At 38.0% G+C, this 24,023-nt stretch overlaps 3 protein-coding genes across 4 annotated transcripts; all 3 read right to left on the reverse strand.

Annotated features, from left to right (window-relative positions):
* Positions 1 to 201: 201 nt before the first annotated feature.
* Positions 202 to 3,374, reverse strand: LOC111434593 (elicitor-responsive protein 3-like). Of its 2 annotated transcripts, none has more exons than XM_023072045.1 (8): positions 3,202 to 3,374; positions 2,899 to 3,003; positions 2,688 to 2,792; positions 2,461 to 2,587; positions 2,300 to 2,371; positions 857 to 902; positions 464 to 762; positions 202 to 376 (listed from the first exon to the last, which is right to left on the reverse strand). In XM_023072045.1, exons 2-8 carry the CDS (start codon positions 2,939 to 2,941, stop codon positions 304 to 306), a joined length of 765 nt encoding a protein of 254 aa, XP_022927813.1. In that variant the 5' UTR covers positions 2,942 to 3,003; positions 3,202 to 3,374; the 3' UTR covers positions 202 to 303. The 2 variants fall into 2 exon arrangements, with proteins under 2 accessions (XP_022927813.1, XP_022927815.1); XM_023072047.1 differs by having other exon boundaries at positions 464 to 764; positions 2,899 to 3,009.
* A 3,977-nt stretch (positions 3,375 to 7,351) lies between these two features.
* LOC111434616 (phosphatidylinositol 3,4,5-trisphosphate 3-phosphatase and protein-tyrosine-phosphatase PTEN2A-like) lies at positions 7,352 to 12,532 on the reverse strand. The gene is made up of 13 exons (XM_023072081.1): positions 12,389 to 12,532; positions 11,463 to 11,995; positions 10,800 to 10,901; positions 10,657 to 10,713; positions 10,413 to 10,478; positions 9,818 to 9,994; positions 9,628 to 9,714; positions 9,474 to 9,538; positions 9,303 to 9,379; positions 9,014 to 9,060; positions 8,582 to 8,712; positions 8,412 to 8,481; positions 7,352 to 8,243 (listed from the first exon to the last, which is right to left on the reverse strand). Exons 2-13 carry the CDS (start codon positions 11,901 to 11,903, stop codon positions 7,725 to 7,727), a joined length of 1,839 nt encoding a protein of 612 aa, XP_022927849.1. The 5' UTR covers positions 11,904 to 11,995; positions 12,389 to 12,532; the 3' UTR covers positions 7,352 to 7,724.
* Positions 12,533 to 13,490: 958 nt separating this feature from the next.
* LOC111434545 (low-temperature-induced cysteine proteinase-like) lies at positions 13,491 to 16,253 on the reverse strand. Its single transcript, XM_023071964.1, has 5 exons — positions 15,606 to 16,253; positions 14,969 to 15,204; positions 14,755 to 14,895; positions 13,972 to 14,424; positions 13,491 to 13,893 (listed from the first exon to the last, which is right to left on the reverse strand). The coding sequence occupies exons 1-5, from the start codon at positions 16,114 to 16,116 to the stop codon at positions 13,792 to 13,794; spliced, it is 1,443 nt and encodes a 480-aa protein (XP_022927732.1). The 5' UTR covers positions 16,117 to 16,253; the 3' UTR covers positions 13,491 to 13,791.
* Between the last annotated feature and the right edge of the window lie 7,770 nt (positions 16,254 to 24,023).

The following is a 24,023-nucleotide window of genomic DNA, read 5'->3' on the forward strand; positions in this document are numbered from 1 at the left end:
GGCTTGTAGGGCCGTAGACGTCCTGTTTGAGATTCTTTCGAATAATAACTATTTCTCCCCGTTAGTTGTTGATTGATTTTCTAGTTAAATCGATCCTTAGTATTACGAACTACTTATAATAATGAACATGTCGTCCTTATTAAAAAAGTTGTCTTACATGAGCTTTCTTACTTTTATCATATGCTCCATTGACCATATAAATACAAAACTCAATATATTACTGTCAAATCACTGTGTTTACACCAATAAGTGCCAAAAAAATCTACAAATATATATATATATTAGCAGAAGTTTCTATACAACTTATGGAAAGATCATTGAGACCCAACCTTGAGATTTCAATACTGTGGTGGGGGATAAACTCCAGGATAAGGGCCTGAGACGACAACAACACACACACACACAAGCAAGTTTTAGTTGCATTATGATTCCATTTAACAGAGCATTTAAAACGTAAACGTACCTGGAGGATAGAATGGTGAGGCTTGTAGATGTGGTGGGTATGGAGCGTGAGGATAAGCCGAGGAAGGCGGCGGGTATGACGATGGAGGATACCCCGATAGAAACGGGGAGGCATACATGGATGTTTGATATGCTCCATTGTTGGGTGGGTAAGAAGGAAAGGGAGATGAAAATGCATAGGGTGTATGAGGATGAGGGTAGGCTGTAGGGTGTGCCGATGGCATCGTGGCGTACATGGCAAGTTGGGATGGCGGAGGCGCGTGAAAGGGCGGTGCTGACGGTGCAAAATTTGCTGGTAGTCTCTACAACCAAAACAGATAGGTCGGAATCTTATACTATCAGGAATGGATTGTTTTGTACCAGTAACTAAAGGCATAATACAAATATCACTTACATCGGCTGTTGCAAAATGAAGAATCAATCGTACTTCCCCAGCATGTCTACAATAAGGTAAAAGTGAATGTTAAAGCTTTTTATTATGGACTCATGGGAAATGACGTTTTTCGTTCTGCTCGGTGAGATATCAAAAGAATAATAACGAAAACGAACAAATGATCCAGACAAATCGTAAATAACAACGAACGCTTTTAGTTCAAATTGCGTTCGAAAAGCACATAGAAGAAATGCAACGTGAATCTCGAAAAGAAGTCAGCACTGTGCTGTGTAGGCCAACTCTTCAAGTTGATAAAGAAAGTCAATTTTCATTCGAAACAAACAAAAATGAAAAGAAATCAAAACCGTCAGGGATTCGACTTCTTAGTCAAATGAAGGTTTTTCGAGCTTCCCCTCACGGTTTTTAAAACACATCGGCTAAGAAGAGATTTCCACACCCTTATAAAGAATGCTTTGTTCCCCTCTCCAACCCAATCCACCCCCCTTTGAGGCCCAACGTCTTCGCTGGCACTCGTTCCATTTTCCAATCGACGTGGGAACCCCCAATCCACCCCCCTTTGGGGCCCAATGTCTTGTTGGTACACTGCCTCGTGTCCACCCCCTTCAAAGCTCAGCCTCCTCACTGACACATCACCCGGTGTCTAGCTTTGTAACAGCACACAACCCCACCGTTAGCAGATATTGTCCTCTTTGGCCTTTTCCTTTCGAAAATCCCCTCAAGGTTTTTAAAACGTGTCTATTAGGGAGAGGTCTCCACACCCTTATAAAAAACCCTTCGTTCCCCTCTCCAACCGATGTGGGATCTCACAATCCACCCCTTTCAGGGTCAGCGTTCTCGCTAGTACTCATTCCCTTCTCCAATCAATATAGGACCCCCCAATCCACCCCCTTTGGGGCCCAACATCCTTGTTGGCACACCGCCTTGTGTCCACCCCCCTTCAGGGCTCGGCCTCCTCGCTAGCACATCGCCCAGTATCTAGCTCTAATATCATTTGTAACAGCAAGCTCACCACTAACATATATTGTCCTCTTTGAACTTTCCCTTTCGACTTTTCTCTCAAAGTTTTTAAAACGCATTTGTTAGGGAGAGGTTTCCACACCCTTGTAAAGAATGTTTTGTTCCCCTCTCCAACCGAAGTGGGATCTCACAACCCACCCCTTTCAAGGCCCAACGTCCTCACTGGAACTCGTTCCCCTCTCTAACCAACGTGGGATCTCACACTTATTGAGTCACACATGTAGGAAAATATTAGCTTATATGGGAGAAATTTCTCTGTAAGATAGGAAGGCAGGTCGCAAGAAGGGGTGATGCCTAAACCGAACTCAATAGCTATACTAACACCCTAACCCGAAAACATGGAAAATCCCTGAAAGAACAGTAATTCGCTAGCAAGTAAAAGCTTCAGGGAAAATTATATCAAACAAACTCAAAGCCATATCATACCTGCCAGTTTTTGTTTGAAGTGACCATGTGCTATCATCATAACCTTCTGCTAGAACCTTAGCCAATTGAATTCTACGAAACAGAACATTCAAAACTCAATACCCAAATGAAAAACATGAACACAAGTTCAAACAAAAAGGAAGAAAGAACATAAATCTTACTTTCCATTGCCAATGAAGTCATCATAAGTAACTGTATTGCTATTCCAAACAGTAACATTAATCTCTCTAATCCCTTCAATTAGAGAGAACACAAATTTCTCTTGGAATATAGGATTTCTGCCACCATCTATGCATACAATGCCAATCAAATTCACATTCAGTTCATGTTCATCTCCTTAGATCTAACCAAATTAAACACAACCAACAAGGAAAATCCAAAACATAACCTGTACAAGTGGTCGTGCGGAAATTGGTGCTACCATATTCAAGGCACACATATGGATCCTGCCTTGAAATCCATTCCGTATCTTTCAACTTTGTGCATCCAATAACTGACCCAAAATAACATAAACGAAATCAACTTCCTATTTCATTTTGGAGGGAAAGATTGATCAATAATCATACACAATTTTCAAAAACAGAACTAAACAGACATACCGATGACTTCCAGAGCTTGACCCTGAATAGAATATATCGACATAGAAGAATCAACAAAAGATAATGGAGCGGGGTTTTCTAAAGTCGACTTCGCCCTAAATTGTTCTGTTTCTTCGACCCACGAAACAAAACCAAAAAAAACGAATCAAATTCACAGAACAGAATAGAATATTCACAAGATTCTTGAAACCTACGAAACAATGAACAATCAAATCGAATTCCAGAAGCTCCCCTTTTACAAAACCAACAAATAATCGAGATATATAGAAGACGGTGATTATAAAGGAAAACAGAGGATTTTACATTGAATATAAGAAATAGAAGACGGCGTTCGAGGCGCGTGCTGGGTTCTTGGAGGAAACAGAGATGGAGAGACCCAAGAAATCGTTGGGCGTCGAGGAAGGAAGTTGCGGCCCTACCTGAGTCTCCTCTCGTGTCGATATAGCCGCCATTCGAGGGACCTTTCCCACTCTGCATCTCTCTTTCTCAATTAGAAAGTTCTTATTCTTATATTTATTTTCTTAAATTATATTTAAATGTCATCTTGAAATTTTATTATAATTTATCTAAAATATTGGGACGAATATTTTTTATTATTATTATTTATTTTATTATTAATATTATTATTTATTTTTTTGGGGGCAAGGAATAGCTATGTTTTTAATTAATTATTAGAAAATGACATATTGAGCTGACAATAATTAATAGATAAAGTTAAAATTTCGAAAAAATTTAAGGATAAAATGTATGATATTGCTAGTAATACTTCGATTAACATGCTACACTCAACCTCGTATTTTGAATTGAATATATAAAACATCACATCATGTTCAGTAATGTCGTAAAGTAAAATGCATGCAATTTTAAAAGCATTTCTTTTGTTTTATCTTATGCAAGGCATACTTGATGGTGACGAGGCATCGTCATTAGCACCATAGAATATGTCAAGCCTATATCGAAGGCTAGTTTACAAGATCTATAATCTAAAGCTCTGATATCAAATGTAACGACCCTAGATTTCAGCTACCTAACGTTGTTACTGTCATCTTAGTCTAAACTCATATGTGGAATCTAACTCTTAAAATGTATCATTTAAGTAATAAATTTCGAGAAATAAAATAAACTTCGTCATTGAAACACTGCCATGATTTTATGTATTTAACACATAATTCAAAAATGGAATTAAAAACGACACAAAGAATTTAAAAATATGAAATGTAAAACAACATATTCTAACTTAAGTTTAGGAATTTAAATATGCTTCTATCCTATGCACGCCATGGTCTCTACTTTGTGATGTCACCGTCAACCGTACATGGGCGTCTTACCTTTACATAAAAAATGATGTAGCACACGACCCGAGTATTTCAAAGAATACTTACTAAGTGAACCCACTATAGGGGTCGTGAAAATGCAAATACATGCAATAATGCTTTGGGGATCTATCATTAAAAAATCCTAGGGGTGGTCTCCCGTCTGAAATAATTTAGATGTATAGACTTCCATACACACAATCCACATGTGCAAGTGTGAATTCCCACGCAATTCACACCCCACCTTGGCCCATCATCGTCAATTTAGTTGTTCGTAGTGATCTCTAGAGGTTAGCAGACCCTTGAGTGTCATGCTCAACATGATCACTACCATTATCATAGCATATGCGTCTGTACTAATCATCATAAAAGGGAAAGTGTCCTGATACTTATGTAGAGACAAAAATGCATGAGGTCCCTCTAATTTCTTTCTTTGAGGCATCTTTATGACACAACCCTAGTTTCATCCTGTATTACTATTAATCTTAACATCATAATTAATCTTTTACAGGGTTGTGCCCTAGGCTGATCTCTTAACTGAATGCAATATAGCATTCATAATATGCATCTTAAATTAATATGAAAACAACGTCATACTAAGGGATTATCATCATGCTTCGTTATTGTCATACATCATCATTATACATCGTCAAATACATCATAATCACCATAACACGTCATCGTCATGCATTGTCATCCTACATCGTCAAATACATAAGAAGCATCATAAAGCATCATCATACATCATCATATAGCTCATACATCATAAGTCATAATTACAAAGCATACCAAACACATCCATCATAGTCGGTGCCACTGGGCACGTGTCATCATACAACAAACAAGTATTTAGCCTATCCTATAGAAAGGCCACTTACTTGGTTGGCCTTAGACGGCGTTCTCCCTAATTTAATAAACGCTAGCTCTCATTCCTTGAAAGCTACTCCAAATGTTGTCGGGGTTCGTTTCCTATTAGATCATTCGTCACCTTTCGTTAATTTTTCACAATTTAATAACCATTCCAATTGACATTTGTGAAATACAGCATTAAAACGACCCGTTACCTTAATTAGGATCAAAAACAAGTTTGGGAGGGTCGGAAATTGGGCTAAAATTTGAGAACCCGAGCCGAATAAGCCGAATTAGAGCCGAGCTGAGCCAAGCTGTGAAGCCGAGGGCTTCTTTTTGCTGCAGGTTGACACATGGCATAGCAGGAGTGAGGCACGTCACAACTTAACTCTCGGGTTGAGGCGCGGGTCGTGGTGCGGTTTCGGGTCAGATCGCGGGCACGCGGGTCAAGTCGCTACAGGCATGGGCTCCCACAGATGGATTGGGTCGAATGTTCAGTCTGGGCCTCGGATTATTGGACTGCTGCAGGTCGTACAGGGTTCGTCGATGACTGAGGTTGCAGACCTGGGCCGAGGCGAGTGTTGGGCTGGCAGAGTGACACTGGGCCGAGACCAACAACTGATGAGTGGGTTACGGGTTGAGTCCGACCCGGATCTGCAGGAGATTTTTGACGTCTCTCTCTCTCCTTCCCGCGGTTGTTTCCGACGTTCTCTCTCGTCGTTTTCTCCTCCTCTGGCTTTCTGTTGAACCCTCTGATCCCTTCCACGAAGTCTCGTGGCTTGTAGACATCTATAATCATAGATCTACGGGACTCCCAAAAGCTCGAACTTCCATTCACTTTTTCTTATTCAATGTTTCTTAACTTATCTAGCCTGGCTCTTAAGATTTATATATATAGCCCTTTCAAGCCCTTTCAAACTCTTAAGGTTCATATGTCATACTTTCTCCTTCGTTTCAGGATGCACTTAGCCTCTAGTTTCCTACTTTCCAAGGTTTATCAAGTCATCGTGGTTCGTGCGCATAAGTTGGGATGCCCTCATATGTTTGGGACCCAAGGGTTATCTAACAGGTAAGGAGGAGTTGTTACTTGAGATGAGTAACCTCTCCATCTACTTATAACTTCGTACGTGCCTACTACTAAGCACTAGTTGGAAGCTCCCATAATGGCACATAACAATATAACAATGCTCCCTATTACTATATCATTCTAGGCTAGAACCATACAAGTTCGACTCCCCACTAGGTGCAACTAGAATTCTCTTGATAGTATCTCAACACTAGTCGAACGCTCCCCTAATGGCATCTAATAATGCTCCTTATTTTTACACCATTCCAGGCTAGAATAGTGCACAATCGCACTTTTGATACCACTTGTCACAATCACACTTTTGATAACAGCGGACTTGCAATTGTGCGGCACTCACTTTCCAACGACAAGCGAGCTAAGCCAATTCGTTCTTGCGTCGCCTACGGCCAAGCGACGTATGCTTGAGCCTCTGGCCTCGGTTTTAAGAGAAGGTTTTAGAAAATGAAGGCAGAGAGAAATTTTCGAAAGAGAGATTCTTGAAAGAGACGTTATATAAGCAAGCAAGAGAGAAATGACAGGGGCTCACAATATATAACCTTGGGTAGGGAGTCCACACTAGGCATGACTGAGGGAGTTCCCTCAGTCGTACCCTTTAATGTGTCTCAATCCTAAGGGGGTGTTTTCACATTCTTATATGCTATGTAGACTCTCACTAGTCATGGTGAGTTGACAATTAGGCTAAGGCTCCCTAACAAGTCAAGTCATACATATTCTCTAGGGCATATAGTATCTGGTCCATACATTAACCTGGGCATACATAGGTATTCCAACCTCCTAACATCCTTCTAGGGACAAAATTGGTATTAAATTATAAATCATACATATCCACACATCATACATGCAAACCGAGCAAAGTGGGGTCAATCCTAACATGTCATAGTCCTAACAAAGCATTCAAATATATCAAAGTCAAATTTTACCTAGCGAAAGTCTTAAAACATGCGTTGAACTAAACCATCATTAAATTATAATTCAAGGCTTAGCTAACCCATTTCTCATGCATAATTAATCCTTGAAACATGTTATAGTTCATATATCAGTATCCAAGTCGATTGCTACAAGTATTTCTTTCTTAAAAATCCAAATGGTTAGTTACATAATTTGTCAACTTCCTAGGCTCAGTTCAAATCTCCAAAATAGCCATAGAGTTAGTATACATACCTTATAGAACATCACCCATAAAAATTGCCTAGCAAAGAACAAATAGCTAAAACAATTAATCTTTATTTTGTTCGTCTGAGATCCACATGGCCAAAAGCACACTACAAGATAAGACGAGCTGATTTAGCAAATTACAAGCCAAGAAGAGTGAAACAAACAAGGTCAAGCAGTCTTCTGCACTGAGCTTTATTGAACTTCATAGAACAGTATCATCTTCAAAAGAAAATAACTTTTGTTTTTTTCACATGCTTTCCAGTTTCATGCTATATCAATTCAATAATAAACCAGATACTGAGAGACTTCGAATTTACAACCCAAATGAATGAATCTTAAAGCTTCACCTGCAGCACGGTCTTTATGTACAGAGGATGGCCGTGGCTCAGGGCGAACAATACCCAACAACAACACCTTCTCGTTTACTCACTCTCGTAGTCTTCGTCGTCCCCAAATGTGAAAACAGAAGCATCAGCAGCCATTGCCTTGAATTCACTTTCTGAATTTGGAATTTCTGAGAGGGAATCAGATATTTTGACTCCATCACCTTTTCGGTCACTGGCTGCTGGAGCAGCCTGTTTAGCTCCACCATCTCCCAGGGAAACTTGCTTTGTCGCATGTGATAAACTCGCAACATCGTCGGATGAAGTCGCACTCATTTGAGATTTAGATGTCGTCTTGACAGCTGATGCTTCAGACCCTGAACCTGATGCTGCATCCTTGCTCTTTGCAGAACCACCTTCTGATTCACTGTCAGAAAATACATCATCTTTCTCATTAGTTAATGATTTTCTGTTTTGGTTATCAGAAACTTCACTCCCATCAACTGCAGAAGATTTCGAGCCCGAGCTTTCATCTAATTTCTTGGTCGTATTGTCCACGTTCGGCAACATATCTACTAGAACAACCTCGACCTGAAATCCAGGGGAAGGCAGTTTTCTCTACAGAAAGCCAAATAGAGATCTTTCAGAATGTTAAACAAGTAACGACTCCTAAGAAGTGTAACATTGGAAGAAGGTTCAGAAATGGAGAAGAAAACAGAAGGTTCTAAATGCATAGAGTTCCACTTGATCATCATATTACACGAGACAACAGTCTTTGGAACTCACCTTGTCGAACCCATCAAGATCATTAGTGTAGAGCATTTTCCGATTTTCGGTCATGGTTGTGTTTAGCCAACTGAAAATAAAACAGACCAGGTAAAATCAACTGATTTCCTTGCACACTACTAAATGAAACCAAAGAAGCAGAGCATTGGATTGGGTTTTAGATCATATACCAATAGAAATCTCCTTGGCGATCATGGAAATGAACCTTGAAGTCCCCGCACAACTCAGCTAGACCAGGCTCCCCGGGTAAGGCGAATACCATTATCCCCTTCTTTGGTGCAGTAAACCAAAAATCTTCTGGCTAAAGATATATAAACTACGTTAGTGAAATTATTAGATATTATTAACTGCCATTTTCATCATCATTACGAGGATCACTACTAAGTGGTCTTATTCTTTGATCGTAGTCTTCAATGTTTTTCTAATGTTAGGCAGCAAGAAGTTGTAGGAATTCTATGAATATCTCAATTTCGAAATATAGAACTTGGATGCTAGATAGACCTAGAAAATCTTTGACCGATATTATCAATAATCATGAACTAGATTCATAACTGGAGGTTATTCAAAGTTCCCCCTACTATATAAAATAATCAAATACATACCGACAGATTCTTGGTTCTTTGATGTGTTTTAGTGGAGAACAGAACACCTGCCAATTAGGGAAATAATTAGAGAAAACTATTAGCAGTATTAGGACTCTAGATGTTCTAAAGCCCGGTCATTGTTGCAAGCTACGCTTAAAGACGAGACTTAAAATCATAAAAAAAAAACATAAAAGTGACAACGATAGATAAAATAAGAGAAAAGAAAACAAAGTTGAGGACAAGCATTACACCATAAATTAATAATCGGAATAGAACTCCTTGGCTAACAGAGAATTAGGAGATATACCATTATGGTCAGATACAGTAATGGAAGGCCTGATCCAATATGGACATCTGTGGAGACGAAACCCTCTAAGTACACAACTGCAGAAAATTTAAAGTGAACATGATAACTGTAAGGGAATACGAGTAATTGAGAACTAGGAATGATATTAGAGTCATATGGAAAGAATAATACCTGCGGCCAGGAGGATTTTCTCCATTGAAGTAGGTTAAAATACGCTCGAAATATTTGACATACCTCTAGAAAGATAGAAGTAGATACTATTTTAGAAGCTTTTGACAAATGAAAAGACTAGATACAAAATCCTCTAAAGGTAATTTTCACTTACAATCTGACTTGGTAAGACCAGGCCTTTGCCATCGAAACACCTTCTCTGGTTGTAGTATTCAATAGATTCTTCAGCCGTTGGAAAGAACTGCCAAAGATGTAGGCAGGTGAAAATCAAGAAAAAACAACATAATTAAGGAACATCTTTCATAACTTCCTCAAATTTTCAGATATAGACAACAAATCCAAACCTTCAGAAATAGAAGAAGACTGGAAATCATCAAGCCTGTCCGGGCCATTCCTGCCTTGCAATGCACAACCACAACATTTTCGATATCATCCTTCAACCATGAATACGCACTTTGGCAAAATGATATTATCAGTTGAACCGGGGGACAGTTATGGTCATCAAAAGGAAAACAAGCCACCTGAAGAAAGTTCCAAAAATAGTATACATGTCAAGCTTTCTCCTATCTAGTCTGGAAAAAAACAAATAATCTAAAGAAAAACCATGCTTGAAGTGTCAATTAAAATGATCTCGAAATCTTACGTAGGACAAAAAAAACTAACTGGCTGAACCAGCATGCAGCTTATAAACTACATGATATTCGTTAAAGTAAAAAAAAAAAAAACACAAATTTATTCATAGTATTATAGTTTCTACCATCAAGGGAACAGGCTTTTAGGGTTGAGAACCCTAGTGGAACTCCAATTAGTAGTTTTCATTTCAACAGACTGAAACTTACAGCTTGTATGCTTCACAAAGTTTCATTATTAAAAGAATTTGACATTATCCAACACCTATAAAACTCAGAATATCAATGATAATAAGAGATTATCACGAACCTTTCCTTCAAATAATGACGCATCATATAGCCTCTCGGAACAAAGATTGTATACTTTGTATTTTCCCTGAAGATAACAATGAGAACACAAAACATGAAAAATGAAAGCACAAAACTGCAATGCAGGTCAACCATGGAAAGATGGTCATTTGACAATGGAATCCAAATGCTAAATAGTAAAAATATGTATCTTTGAGAAAATTAAAAACGGTGTGAATGCATAGCAGGAACAGATCCATCCATACCTTGTGATGTGTTTCAAAGAACTTAATGACTTCTTCCATATGGTTTCTGTAGAAACCCTGCACCGGAACACAAAAATATTATAATATCATTCATATAAAAAATAATCTAATCAAGCCATACAACACGAGTAACAGCAAATAACCTCAACATATCCAAAAAACCCTGAGCTCATGTCACCCGCAGGGAAGCCCATTGCAATGATATTTTCAGTAATATAAGTCATGTCCAAATCAAATCCACCTTCCTGGAAAAAGAGCAACCATATAATCATAATAAATAAGAGCAAACACATAAAAGATGCAGGGAATAATTTAACCAGCACTGAATAGTAATCTCCACATATTATATCAAATTTGGGATGGCAAACAAACATACATCTGGTTTTTCCATTACCCATATTAACTAATCAAAAAAACAGAAAAATGAGACATAATGTACGTACTAAAATGTCTGCAGATTACACATACTGGTTCGATAAATGCTATTACTCATATAACAGCTGGTCTTATTCCAACAGTAATAACTGCTGCTTGAGGTCCAAAAATTGTATTTTCTTCTTGCATCAAGAAATTAAACATGCCAAGATGCAACTAAAGACAACGTTATGCAACCACACCACCTATCCACAAAGACTGGAAACATAAAAGTTGCCTTCAACTGATTCTAAACTAATTAGGATCTGCCGAACAAAGTGTAAACCTCAATCCTTTTATAGCACAAACAAACACCATGTACATATATCATTAGCGGTAAAAACTTATAATATGGACACATAAGAAACAAGCTGATTGTATGGTTCAAAAACCTGGTATCTTCGCTTGTTTTGGGAGACAACATGACGCGCTTTAACTTGAACAGCCTTTACAGCACTCTTTGAAGAGTCAACCAACCCTCTTGTAAATGATCCAACCAAACTGGGTTGGGCAGGTTTAGAAGAGGCATCTGGGGAATCATTAGGTGCAGCAGATTTTGGAGATAAATTCAAGCCAAAGCCACTAGTAAAACGAGCAAACGCTGACTTCCCAGCATTTTCAGTCGTGGCATCTGGTGAAGCTGACTGTGGTTGAGAAATTTTCAAGTTCTTAGCCCATGAAGTTATGCCAGAAGAAGATAGCTTAGATGGTGCCTCACGTGCCACATTATCCATTCCAGAGGAAGCAGGAGCCTGAGGATGTACTTCTGGAAATTTAGTAGCCGAGGAATGAACAGTAGGTGACGGTGGGGAATCAGTAGATTTTGGATCCATTATATGAGTCGAGATATGCCAGATGAACACTGGAGATAGCGTCAAGAACCCCACATAAGCAGTACCCCTTCAGAAGAAACTAAATATAGGAACTGCAGGATAAAGCACAATTATAACATTTGAGTTCTCAATGATTGGGTACATCTCAAAATGATCATCTTGGATAGTTCGAAAGGAAAGATCCTCAACAAATAAAGAGAAAGAAATACATAACAAGCAATAAAATAATCGAAGAGCAATAACACTCCCTATGAAAGAATTCATTACACAACAGACCCTCATTCAAAAAGAAACCCAAAACAGGCGAACAAAAACAAAAAGTTGAAAATACAATTCACAGATAAATAAAGAACAGGGCAAGAAAGAAGGCATCGATTAAAGCAATAACATCTCAAGATCCAATAAATTAAGAACACTGAGGGAGTAAATAAGTAAAACCCTGAAATGAACCTATTAGAATCCAGCAGAGAGAACGGGAATCTAACCCAGAAAAACACCGGTAGCTGACCAATCCCAGCGTGATCAGGTGCAAAATTTTCAAGGAGAGATGTGGATTTAGGGTTTCGAATGTGGGAGGGGAGGGGGGGGGAGGAGGGAAGAGGGAGCTGGTGCAGTGAAACTGAAAATCGCCGTGGCTTTGAAGGTATGGGTTAAAGGGTCATTTCATTTTAAGATATGGTCCCCCAGTCAACGCATCGTGTGGTGGCGATTTGGCGTTGGCTAAACTCGGTGAATCGGACGGTTGAGGAGAATGTGAGTGATAATGAAATGAAGGCCGTTGGATTAGATTACTGATGATTTTAACCGTGGGATAGCTTCGTTCTTTTTTAGGGTCTTCAGCTACTACATTTTCTTGCATTTATTTGTTTATGTTACGATTTAAATGCCATCATGTTTCAGTTTCGATTCCAAATTTGTCCCAACATTTTCTCTTCCTTCCTCCTCTATTTGTTTTTTTTTTTTTTTTTAAATTTCTCATCTTTTTGTATTTTACATAATATAATTTTTATTTTAACTCGACTTTTAAGTCTACACGTACTTTGATCACGAAATGAAACTTTTAAGTCTACACGTAATTTGATCATGAGATCAGAGATTCAACTTAATTTGATCACGAGATCAGAGATTAGAGATTCAAATATTGACACGTAATCTTATCAAGAGGGCAAGGATCCAAATATTGATACATATTGACACATAGGGATTCAAATTTCAGGAGATCAGATATTCAAATCTCTTTCAACTCTCGATCAACCGGCAAGAGATTCAAATCTCGTTCAAATCATTCAAATATTGTTTAGGTTAGAGATTCAAATCTCGATCAACTCTCGATCAAGAGGTCAGAGATTCAAATCTTGTTCAAATCTCGATCAAGAGGTCAAAGATTCAAATCTCGTTCAAATCTCGATCAAGAGGTCAAAGATTCAAATCTTGATATGTGTAATATTTGATCAGACTGTTAGAGAAATCTGAATGGAGAGGTAAAAGGTTAGAGCTTCAAATTTCAATCAAGTTCAAAGGGTTCGAGTTACAAATATGGATGAAGTAAAAATAATAACAATAATAATAAAAGTTTAAATATGCAAATTTGATTGAAAGCATATATCAACCACATGAAGAGGATTGACATAAATATACAATTTATATTCAAAGCATCAGAGATGAAGTTTGTTGCAAGTTTTCACCATAAGAAACTTTATGTACAAAAACATCATGAAACGTTTGAAAGCAGAAGCGGTAATAACACAAAATCAAACTTCAATAATTTAAAAACAGGAAAAGCTCCACAAGAGCAAACGTATATGTAAAAGCTTCAACTTGCTTCTCATCATCTTTCTGTACTCTCAACACCACCTCCTGTCCTCTTTTCACAACAATTTCAGACCTCTCAAGCACCAATGGACATCTTGCCAAGCTTCTGAGCGCAGCCCCTGTTATATTTAGCAGGAACGCGCTTCAGCAGTTCGACTCCGCTCGTGCTGCCTTTGCTCTGCAATAACATGTGCTTGGATGAGTTTTACACATTCAATTATGAGCATTGCCTACAAAACTGTGTCATTTGACTTACCTTCAGGCAAGTTCCTGCATCAAGGTCACAGATGGGGTATTCATGGGGGCAGCAACTGTAATGGTCGTCGCAACAGGTTGCAGACTCGAGCGGGCAGCATCCCCAACCAAAGCAGGTACTTCCATACTTATAGATACAGCAACAGGTAGTTCCTTCCTGGCACGAGAAGTATTCGTCGCATTGATTCGGGGGACTCACAGGGGATGGCGGAGAAGGGGCAGGTTTTGGTGGGTTCTTTCCTGTCTTTGTGGGGTATGAAGCCTCTATGGCTATACCACACTTGCCTGTGGTAATGTTGCCTACATTCCTCTCCAACTTGATATAACCATTCTCTCCCCAGTTTTTACCCCATGAATTCCTCACAATCCAATAATCTTTTCCATCTTCTGTGCCATATCCAACAGCAACAACACCATGATCCAGTTCGGTTCCACAAAGTCCGTTGAAGACACCCTAAATGATGCATAAACATAGATCGTCTTCAAAACAATCGCACACCACATCGAACTATGATCTTCTTAAAAAACACACACACAAGCACACACACAGAGCCCTGAATGATGTAGGACTTAAAAAATACACCCAAACAGGAGACAACACCATGCATGATGCATAAAGACAGATTCGAAGTGCTTAAAAATGGTTTCACTTGAAAAGGCATTCCAAACAAGTCCACACATAACAGAATATGATGCTCAAAATCAAATTTCCCAAGTCAGAGATGTCAAAACCATAGATTTGTGAAGCAACATTGAGGAAGTTGTTCAAAGTTAAAGAAATTACCGATTGGTAAAGTTGGAAAGCCCTGCCGCCAGCTTCAATGGCAACACTAACAGGTTGATTAGCCACAGCCTTTTTCAAGGAGCTCTCATCATTCTCAGGAACATCTTCATATCCATCTATGGTTACAGCTTTAGCATTTTTCTGTTCAGCCAACAAAATCAAATTAGGATGTTGGTTACAAAAAATGAATCAAACAAAGCAGTTCAAGACGAACCCGGATGGGATCGCAAGTGCCATCTCTGCCCTTGTAAGGGTAATCTTCCTCGGTGTCAATTCCACCATTGTCAATGATGAACTGGAAAGCATAATCCATAAGACCACCATTGCACCCCATGTTATATGATCTATCACAGTCTACAAGCTCCTGCTCCGACAGAGAGATCAATTCACCGGTGGTGATTTGATTTATTCCTTCCACTGCAGCAACTGTTGAGAAAGCCCAACAGCTCCCTTCATTCAAAACATAATCCAGTTACGTTAATGATCCATGAAAATCTGTAATAGAAAGGCTAGTAATAAAACAATCCTATGAGACAAAAGGTTTCTTGGAAAATAAGTTTTCCTCGAAAAGCTTATAGTGAGTTTTCTGATGTGATCGATGATCATGCACCAGATATCAGAGAACAAATCAAGCTGTTTTTAACAGATACAAATTATTATAAGCGTTATCTAAAGAATCTATTTTAGACAAATGTTTCCTATAAATATGGATCTCGTAACAAATTTCCTGCAAAAGTCAAAAGCTCAAAGACCAAATGAGAAGACAAAAGGAAAACACGTAATCCAATCATCATTTCCATCGGATCAGTTCAACAAAAATGGTGCAAAGAAAGGGGGGAAAATTAACTCACCACACTGTCCTTGATCTTTAACATCCGTAACAGCGCCCTTCTTCCTCCAATCAACATGATCCGGCAGATCATCGCCGAGCGCGATCGCATATCTACGACTCTTAGTTGCGGAGAGGCGGTTCTTTCGGGATAATCGACCGCTAAGAAACATGGCGCGATACTCCTCGTTGGAGAGATCGGCAAAACGGTTCAATCCAACCTTATAACTCCGCGATTCCCTGTTATGTTCATCAATGAACCTGAGATTATCCTTGAAAATCTCAAATCGCCTCTCCTTCTCGCCAAGAGCGTTGTAAGCCTTTCCATTGTGAACCAACCACGACTCGTACAGAGCCGCAACCTCCTCATCGGAGCGCTGAGAGGATCCGATTTGGATATCCAAGTGGTGTCTAGCGTTTTCATCGATGATGGAAAAGCTGGACGAATCAGAAGCCGATGAAGATGAGGAAAAACATAGGAACAGCGGTAGAAAGACGACGATGGAGAAGCAGAAAGTGGTGGAAATCGCCATGGTTGGTGGATTGGGCAGAAAGGAAAATGGTTGTGAAGAGAAAGTAAAGGGGATTGGTGAATATAAATAGGAAAGTTACGAAGAAGAGATGGGATTGGCAAAACAACGCCCGAAATTACAGAGAATATTTGCAACTTCGAATCTGTTTCAAAAACTCCGCTTTTAGCCATTGGTGAGGGACAGACAGTCGCATCTTTGAAATCTGCTATTTTAAAATATTTTAAATTTTATCCCAAAAACTAAATTTTTAATTTCCCAATTTTTTAAATTTATACTAATTTTCTTAAATTTATCATTAATTTATTACCCAAAATTAAAAGTTTAATTTTGACCCATCTCTAAATTTAGGAAGAAATTGAATAATCCAAATAGAGAAGGTCGGTCGATATTTATGATGTTCGAAATACATTTCAATTTTTTTTTCAGAAGAATCATTAGAAAGAATAAATTATTCCTTTAGATAAGAGTTTCAATTTCGTTTTTATTTTAAGAATTATCAAAAAAGAATATTATTTTCGATTAAAATTAAACTCATTAGCTTTTAATATTTTAGGTTCATTAAACACTTAATTTAAATGGATTGAATTAATGATTTTTTTTTTAAATTATAATTTTATGTTATTTGTTTAAATTTATTTAATTTTATGTTGATTAAAAATTCGAATGTTTTAATTTTTTTTGATAGCCATAAAATTCTTATATGAATATATATTTGAATACAATGTTATGAATGTTAATAAACTAATTTTTTTTATCAATTTTATATTCTAATATAATATAATATTTATTTTTCTGATTTTTGTATCGTGAAAATAAATTAATAAAAATCGCCTATAAAAAAATTAAGGAAAAAATTATTTTTATATCGATAGATATCTTATTCATGTCCGACATGACTTAAAGAGATGAAAATAATTCTATGAAAAATTAATTGAGAATATATGCGTATTCATCCAAATAAATGTTAATTTAATATTTTGTTAATATATTTATTTAAACATGTCTATCCAGAGATTTTAGAATTTTTACTCAAAATATTATATAGTATGAAATTTATTATTCAAATATAGTTGAAAATTTGAGATTGCATAATTTGGACATTTCATAAATATATTGTGTCATGCTCCCTATTGTGTCATACTGTGCGCGTCCGCACTCATCATCTCTAGGGGAAGTATTTCTATGCTTATGAACATATAATATGCATGAGGTCTCTCTAAATCCATCTTATCATCTCGTCTGACACAACCCTCTCGTCTCATCTCTTTGTTACATTAAATAACACATCCTCGTTTGATATTTATATTAATATTATTTTCATGCTCTTAGGGTGGTGTCCTATGTCGGTCTATCGACATGATGCAATGTGACACGCATTATCATATAACATGCTTAATATGAAAACCTCAACATACAAATGTCATGCAATCATCATACTCATCATATCATCATAAAGTGCATATAGCATATCAAGTACATCATACATCAACTATATATATTACGCAAATCATCAAACATCATAACTCATACATCATCATAACTCATACATCATAATATACTCATACATCATCATATACTAGTATACGATATCATACGTACAACTCATACATCATCATATACTAGTATACGACATCATACGATACAACTCATACATCATCATAACTCCTACAATTTCTAGCCTATCCTACTTGGTTGGCCTTAGCCGAAGTATTCCCTAATTTAATTTAACGTCGAGAGCTTATCCAAAGGTTGTTGAGGTTCGTTTTCTATCACACCGTTCGTCACCTTTCATTAGTATTTCACAATTGAACTAATGATCTCATTAATAATGTGAAATACGGCTCTAAATCATCCTCAATTACCTCAATCAAGGCCAAAAATAGGTTCGGGAGGGTCAGAGTGGTTGAAATCGGGTTAAAAATTGAAAGCCGAGTAGAATAGCTGTTGGAGCCGTCGCTGTGCCGCCAAGCCGAGCTGAGCCGAAGGTCTGCTCACGCCGCTGGGTGCCACGTGGTGGCAGCAGGGCGAGCCACGTTGCGCGATGCTTCAGGTCGAGGCGTGGGTTGTAGTTCGGGTGGGCTCGCAGGTGGGTCGTTGGGCTTCGGTTGGCAGGCTAGGCTGCAGGCGAGTTGATGGGCTATTGGGCCGAGTGGACTTGTGCCTTGGGTTTGCAGAGCGAGCACAGGTCATGGTTCGGGTTTGCGGCGTGGGCCGCTGTAGCTGGACTGAGCTGGCGTGACAAGCTAGTGTTGGCCCTTAAGAGTACATGATGTATTTCATGTGTCCATGCTGAGAAAATACATGATGGACCCTATCCATGTAATAGACTAAGAAACCTCCCAACTCAAAGAAGATCTGAGTTACCAGGAAAAATCAATAAGAATCTTAGCCCGAGAAGTAAAAGCATTACACAACAGGCATTTAAGGTGCTGTGGCAAATAACCACACAACACACCCTTCCTCCTCTGGTCTTCAATAACGCCTCAAACTTCCTGCAGACAAGAAGAAAGAAGGAAATGGAGAGAGAGAGAGAGATAATCGAAGTTCCGGTGATGCCCCAACAAGATACCCACGATCCTAAAACGTTGTATCCAATCATTACACCGAGCAAACCAAATCGAAAACACCCATCTGGCCTAATATACACCCACATTGAGCAATTACACGCCACGAATCGCCGTTACCACTGTTAGAAAAAGGAATCCAAAAACTGAATTTTTGAGAAAGCGAGATCTAACTCCACAAACATCCAACCACAGTGAAATTTCGTGGGAAAGAGGAGAGGCAAACAGAGAGGAAGAGGAAGAAAAAAAGGACGGAAAAAGACGTTGGAAACGATGAATGGAGGAGGGAGAAAATTCGTCGAAAAATCGCAGCCAAGCCGGGTGAGGAAGAAGGATGCATCGGATCAGGGTCATCCCGAACCGAAGATCCGCAACCCGAGATCCTACCGACAACAGCCAAGACTTGAGGCTCACACTTGTCTCTGACCCATTTTCGGCCTCGATTAAGGCAATTGAGTCTGTTTTAGAGTCGTATTTCACCTTTATTAAATTATTATTAATTTAATTTTAAAATACTAACTCAAGGTGACAAACAATGTGATAGGAAACAAACCCCGGCAACGCTTAAAGCAGCTCTCAAGGAACGGGAACTTACATTTAGCTATTTAGGGAGTACTTCGGTCAAGGCCAATCAAGAAAGTGATCTTACTATAGGATAGACTAGAATTGTTTGCGTTACAGTTTTATTTACGAGCATGATGATATATGAGTATGATGATGTATGATGTTTATGATAATGTGTGAGTATGATGTTTGAGCTGTGATGCATGCTATATGTACGTGATTTATGAGGCGCATGACATGAGGGGTTCTGCTGACCTCTAGACATCACTACAGATTAGCTTGACTAGAGGGTCTAAGGGTCGTTACAAGAAAACTTATTAATATAGTCTCGGATATTTCCAGTATGTCTTAGCTCTCTTAACATCATTCTCACTATTACCTCAACCTTCTATGGGAAGAACTATGAGCGGAGTTTTGTTTTAAGATTATTAAGTATCCACAATAAATCAACCATTTTGAATATCTATGTACTTAGATCTCCACCACAACTTTGTATCATCAATGAGATGCATTGTTGTCAACGTGGCATTTGCTTCTTCTGCAATGGTATTTGTGGCTCGAAAGTACTGTTCGAGGCTAATGATAAAGTTTTCTAGAACCTTGGCATCTTGAACCCCACAGAAGGGTTTGGGCTCTAAAACATTTACCTTGTTATATTGGATTGCACCCCTAACTCGAGTTTGGTTCTCTACTACTCTCATAGTGAAGTTTAATCTAACCGTCATATCAACCACTTCAGCCCTAACCACTCCAAAAGCTGCTCTTAAAAACTCAGATATTTTTTGGGTCATCTGAACAATGCTTGTTGGGCATTATCTAGGCCCTCAATATGTTCTTCCAACAAAGTCCGTTGAACTATCCCCATGCTCGAAGCCACCAGTAATTTTGACCTTATCTTCTAGGGTCTAAACCTTCAAGTTGATCCTGTCAGTTTTAATTTAGGAATGGGCATTGCAATTTTGACCTTATCTTCTAGGGTCTAGACCTTCAAGTTGATCCTGTCAGTTTTAATTTAGGAATGGGCATTGCCTCAAGGCGACCTGCTATTTCATTGATCCTGTCAGTTTTAATGGCAATCTCGATTATGCGAGATTTCAAAAGTCCCATTGCATCTGGAACTTTGATCGTTCAGCCTGAGATTGATAGTTGTTTTGTAGTGAACATGTTTGCTTACCACGATTCAAGTAGCCAACCTGATTCTAATACCACTTGTCACAATCACACTCTTGTGGTAGCAAGACAACGATTGTAGGTTACTTTTTCTGACCAATGGAACAATTCAGCGGAAGTCATACTTTGCAAACAATCTTGACGTATGATCAAGTATTAAGTCACGCTTGAAATAAATATTTTGGGCGAGGAAATGAGTTGAATTAGTTATTTTTTATTTTTTTATTTTTTTTAAGAACGAACATTAAAAGCTAAAAGTGAATAAGCAACAACCACAGTTTTAATAGCAAATAACCTGATTAGAAAAAATTGACAACCAATCACATTCATCCCCTATAACATTTTGGGGCATTTTAGCCCCTTGTATTGGCTTGACAGTAATAATACCTAAGTACACATTGACATGAAAATAAGTAAAAGGGTTTGGAATGAGCATGAAACTATGGCCGACATGTCATGAACAAATATGACTAGGACATCCAACATGTGGCCACACTAGGACATCCAACATGTGGCCACAGATAACACATCTTAGACAACCATAATCATGACACAATACATGACAAAAATAGATGGTGGCAGGGCCATTCAATACGTTAACAATCCATTCCGATCTAAAATTTTGAACGACCCGATGGAGTACGGGCTTAACTTATCGGTACGTCCAAACCTCATAACACTCTCCATTAGCACCACCTTCAGGATTACCTTATCACCATTGACCTAATTTTTTTTTTTCAACTTTGGGTCATACTTATCCTCATCCTAATCTTGTGCATGGGTGAGTGGTAGCTTGGACTAACCATGGTTACAATAGTTCACATTCAGCTACCTCATTTCAATATACTGGAGACTTAACCATGTCCAGTACAAAATCTCAAACGATGTCACACCAGTAATGTGCATGCCTTCTAACATTTGATTTAGACATTCAATCTATTTGTCTGTACCCAAACTTTTGGTGGAATTAGTCTAATTATTATATTCATTGAATACTTAATTATGTACTTTAATTTTTTTTTTATTGAATTAGTGATTTTTTTTTTTATTGAATTAGAGAAGGAAAAAGAAAAACAGGGAAGAGGAGGAAGAGGAGACCTCATGGCAGGGTCGACTTGTGAAGCTTTGGGGTGTTCCGTCGCATCTATTAGTAGGGGAAGGAAATACTTAACCTAAACGACCATCGAAAATGGGAGGAGAAATGTTGGAAGACGATTATGAGACGAGAGAGAAAATAGACAGAAAATTCACTAGCCGTCGGGCAAGGAAGAAGAGATTCGCGGGTCAAATTATGTAATCTCATTTGCAACCCATCAGACACGTTCGACACCAAGACACTACCTCCAAGAAAGGGCTAGGATGTGCATTGACGCATGCAACACGTTAAAGTTGTTGCGTACGCGTCATGTCAGTTGAAAGAATATGAGAAGAACTATCTCACACATGATCTAGAATTGAGTGTATTAATGTTCAGATTAAAGATTTGGTGTTACTATATATATGGAGAAAAGACCCAAATTTACACGGACCACAAGAGTCTAAAATACTTCTTTCACCCAGAACGAATTGAACACAAGGCAACAAAGGTGATTAGAGTTGGTGAGGATTACGATATAGACATCTAGTACCACCCTGAAAAGACAAATGTGGTCGAAGATGCCCTATGTTAAAAGTACAATCAGTGTAACAACCTTAGATTTACCTACTTATTTAAGGTCATTAATGTAACATTTAATGCAAAATTAGTTTAAATGAGTATTGTAAATGCAACATTAATTCATTCCTCATTATGAATAAATAAATACAAGGGAAAGAAAAAGGAAAACAATGCTTAATTAAATACCCTATACGACCTATAATTTATTAATGTAAATGTAATTCAACTGGTACAAACCTATACTAGTAATGCAAATGTAATTCAACCTATACTAATCTATACTATTAATGCAAATACAATTCAACTTACACTAACCTATACTTAAATGAAAATACAACTCAACCTATACTAACCTAAACTACAACTTACACTAACCTATACTTTAATGAAAATACAACTCAACCTATACTAACCTAAACTATTAAATTGGAAAGCAAATATATCCTATGCATGTGCCACGGTCACGAGATTTACTTACACTAACCTATACTTTAATGAAAATACAACTCAACCTATACTAACCTAAACTATTAAATTGGAAAGCAAATATATCCTATGCATGTGCCACGGTCACGAGATTTGCGATGCTTCCGTTGGTCTCACAGGGGTGTCTTGCCTTTATCTAAAAATGTAGTAGCACGAGGGTTGGGTGTTTTAAGAATACTCAGTAATCAACCCCCTATCGGAGTTATGCAGCAAACACATGCAAATAAGATGACGGGACCTATCATTCAATCTATTTTCCTACGGCACTATCTTAACGGGTAACTTGGATGTTTACTATATACTCTACGCATAGCCCATACGTGCGAGTATGAACTCACCAGTCAGTTCGCACACAGTGGGGCCACTTTCCTTGTCGGACGAGCATACTTTGGGAGCTCCTTAGGCTAGACACTCGTTAGAACTAGTAACCGTCACGGCAGTGTTATGTAAAACATAACGATCATTTCCTGCCCTTGGGTGTATGCGTCCGTACCCTCGTGATAGAATAGAGGTATCCCCAATGCATGAGCACACATAATGCATGAGGTCCCAACATTTCTATATTTAACATTATTAAATAAACCCCGCCATCATTTTCATTCGTATCATAATACTTCTCATTATTCAATCCTCCTATCATGCATAAACCTAATGGGGTTATGTTTCATGTTATTCATTGTGATTTCATGTCATACATATCATGCAGTATACATACAATTTAAGAAACATAACATCACATTTCATGCTTTCATCATAACATACAATGATGTGCGATTCATACAGAAATTATCTCAACGATCACATAAACATTCTAAGCATAATACATGTCACATTATATCGCACATTGAGTCGTTACAAAACAACATACGTTCACATTACATATTTTTACAACATACGTTCACATTACATATTTTTACCTATTAATCGTACAATCTAAACACACAATTTGTAATAGCCCTCTCTCTCTCTATATATATATATAAAAGATGGGAAGGATTGCAGCCCCCTTCCTTAGCCAAGTGTAGTGTGGTGTAGTAGTAAGTACTTCTAGGCCCCTTCTCGGCTACATAATGACTCTAGAGATTTGGGTACTACGGACCCTCTGCCATCCATTGCAGCAGAGCCGTTTCATGAGGGGGGGGGGCTAAGTGCAGTTCTTTGAGTCAACTACTACACATTAACTTGAAATATGGCGTTAATACGAGTAGATATTATGCCAATTTTCATAACCGTATTTGTTGGTCGCCCCTGTGGTTCGATGATTTTGTAGGACTCATTTATCTAGATTACATTGAAAACATTACGCAATATTTTTTAAAACTTCCAATTTAATAAAAGAAAAATAATTGAAATAAAATTCGAAAAGACAAATCATATCAATCGATTATAATAAAAGAAAGACAATCCAATTTAACAAATTAGATCAATCCATTATAATAAAAGAAAACAATCCAATTTAACGAGAC

The sequence above is a fragment of the Cucurbita moschata genome, unplaced genomic scaffold (assembly GCF_002738365.1).
Source record: "Cucurbita moschata cultivar Rifu unplaced genomic scaffold, Cmos_1.0 Cmo_Scf00045, whole genome shotgun sequence".
Taxonomy (NCBI): Eukaryota; Viridiplantae; Streptophyta; class Magnoliopsida; order Cucurbitales; family Cucurbitaceae; genus Cucurbita; species Cucurbita moschata.

Coding starts and splice junctions, on each gene's coding strand:
- LOC111434593 (XM_023072045.1), bottom strand. CDS start 2,941: ATGTCGATATATTCTATTCAGGGTCAAGCTCTGGAAGTCATCG. Junction 2,793..2,898: donor TCAAGCTCTGGAAGTCATCG/GTATGTCTGTTT, acceptor ATTTTGGGTCAG/TTATTGGATGCACAAAGTTG. Junction 2,588..2,687: donor CCGCACGACCACTTGTACAG/GTTATGTTTTGG, acceptor TTGTATGCATAG/ATGGTGGCAGAAATCCTATA.
- LOC111434616 (XM_023072081.1), bottom strand. CDS start 11,903: ATGGATCCAAAATCTACTGATTCCCCACCGTCACCTACTGTTCATTCC. Junction 9,539..9,627: donor TGGTCTTACCAAGTCAGATT/GTAAGTGAAAAT, acceptor CTATCTTTCTAG/AGGTATGTCAAATATTTCGA. Junction 9,061..9,302: donor TACTGTATCTGACCATAATG/GTATATCTCCTA, acceptor CCTAATTGGCAG/GTGTTCTGTTCTCCACTAAA.
- LOC111434545 (XM_023071964.1), bottom strand. CDS start 16,116: ATGGCGATTTCCACCACTTTCTGCTTCTCCATCGTCGTCTTTCTACCG. Junction 14,896..14,968: donor GCACTTGCGATCCCATCCGG/GTTCGTCTTGAA, acceptor TTGGCTGAACAG/AAAAATGCTAAAGCTGTAAC. Junction 13,894..13,971: donor ATGCAGGAACTTGCCTGAAG/GTAAGTCAAATG, acceptor ATGTTATTGCAG/AGCAAAGGCAGCACGAGCGG.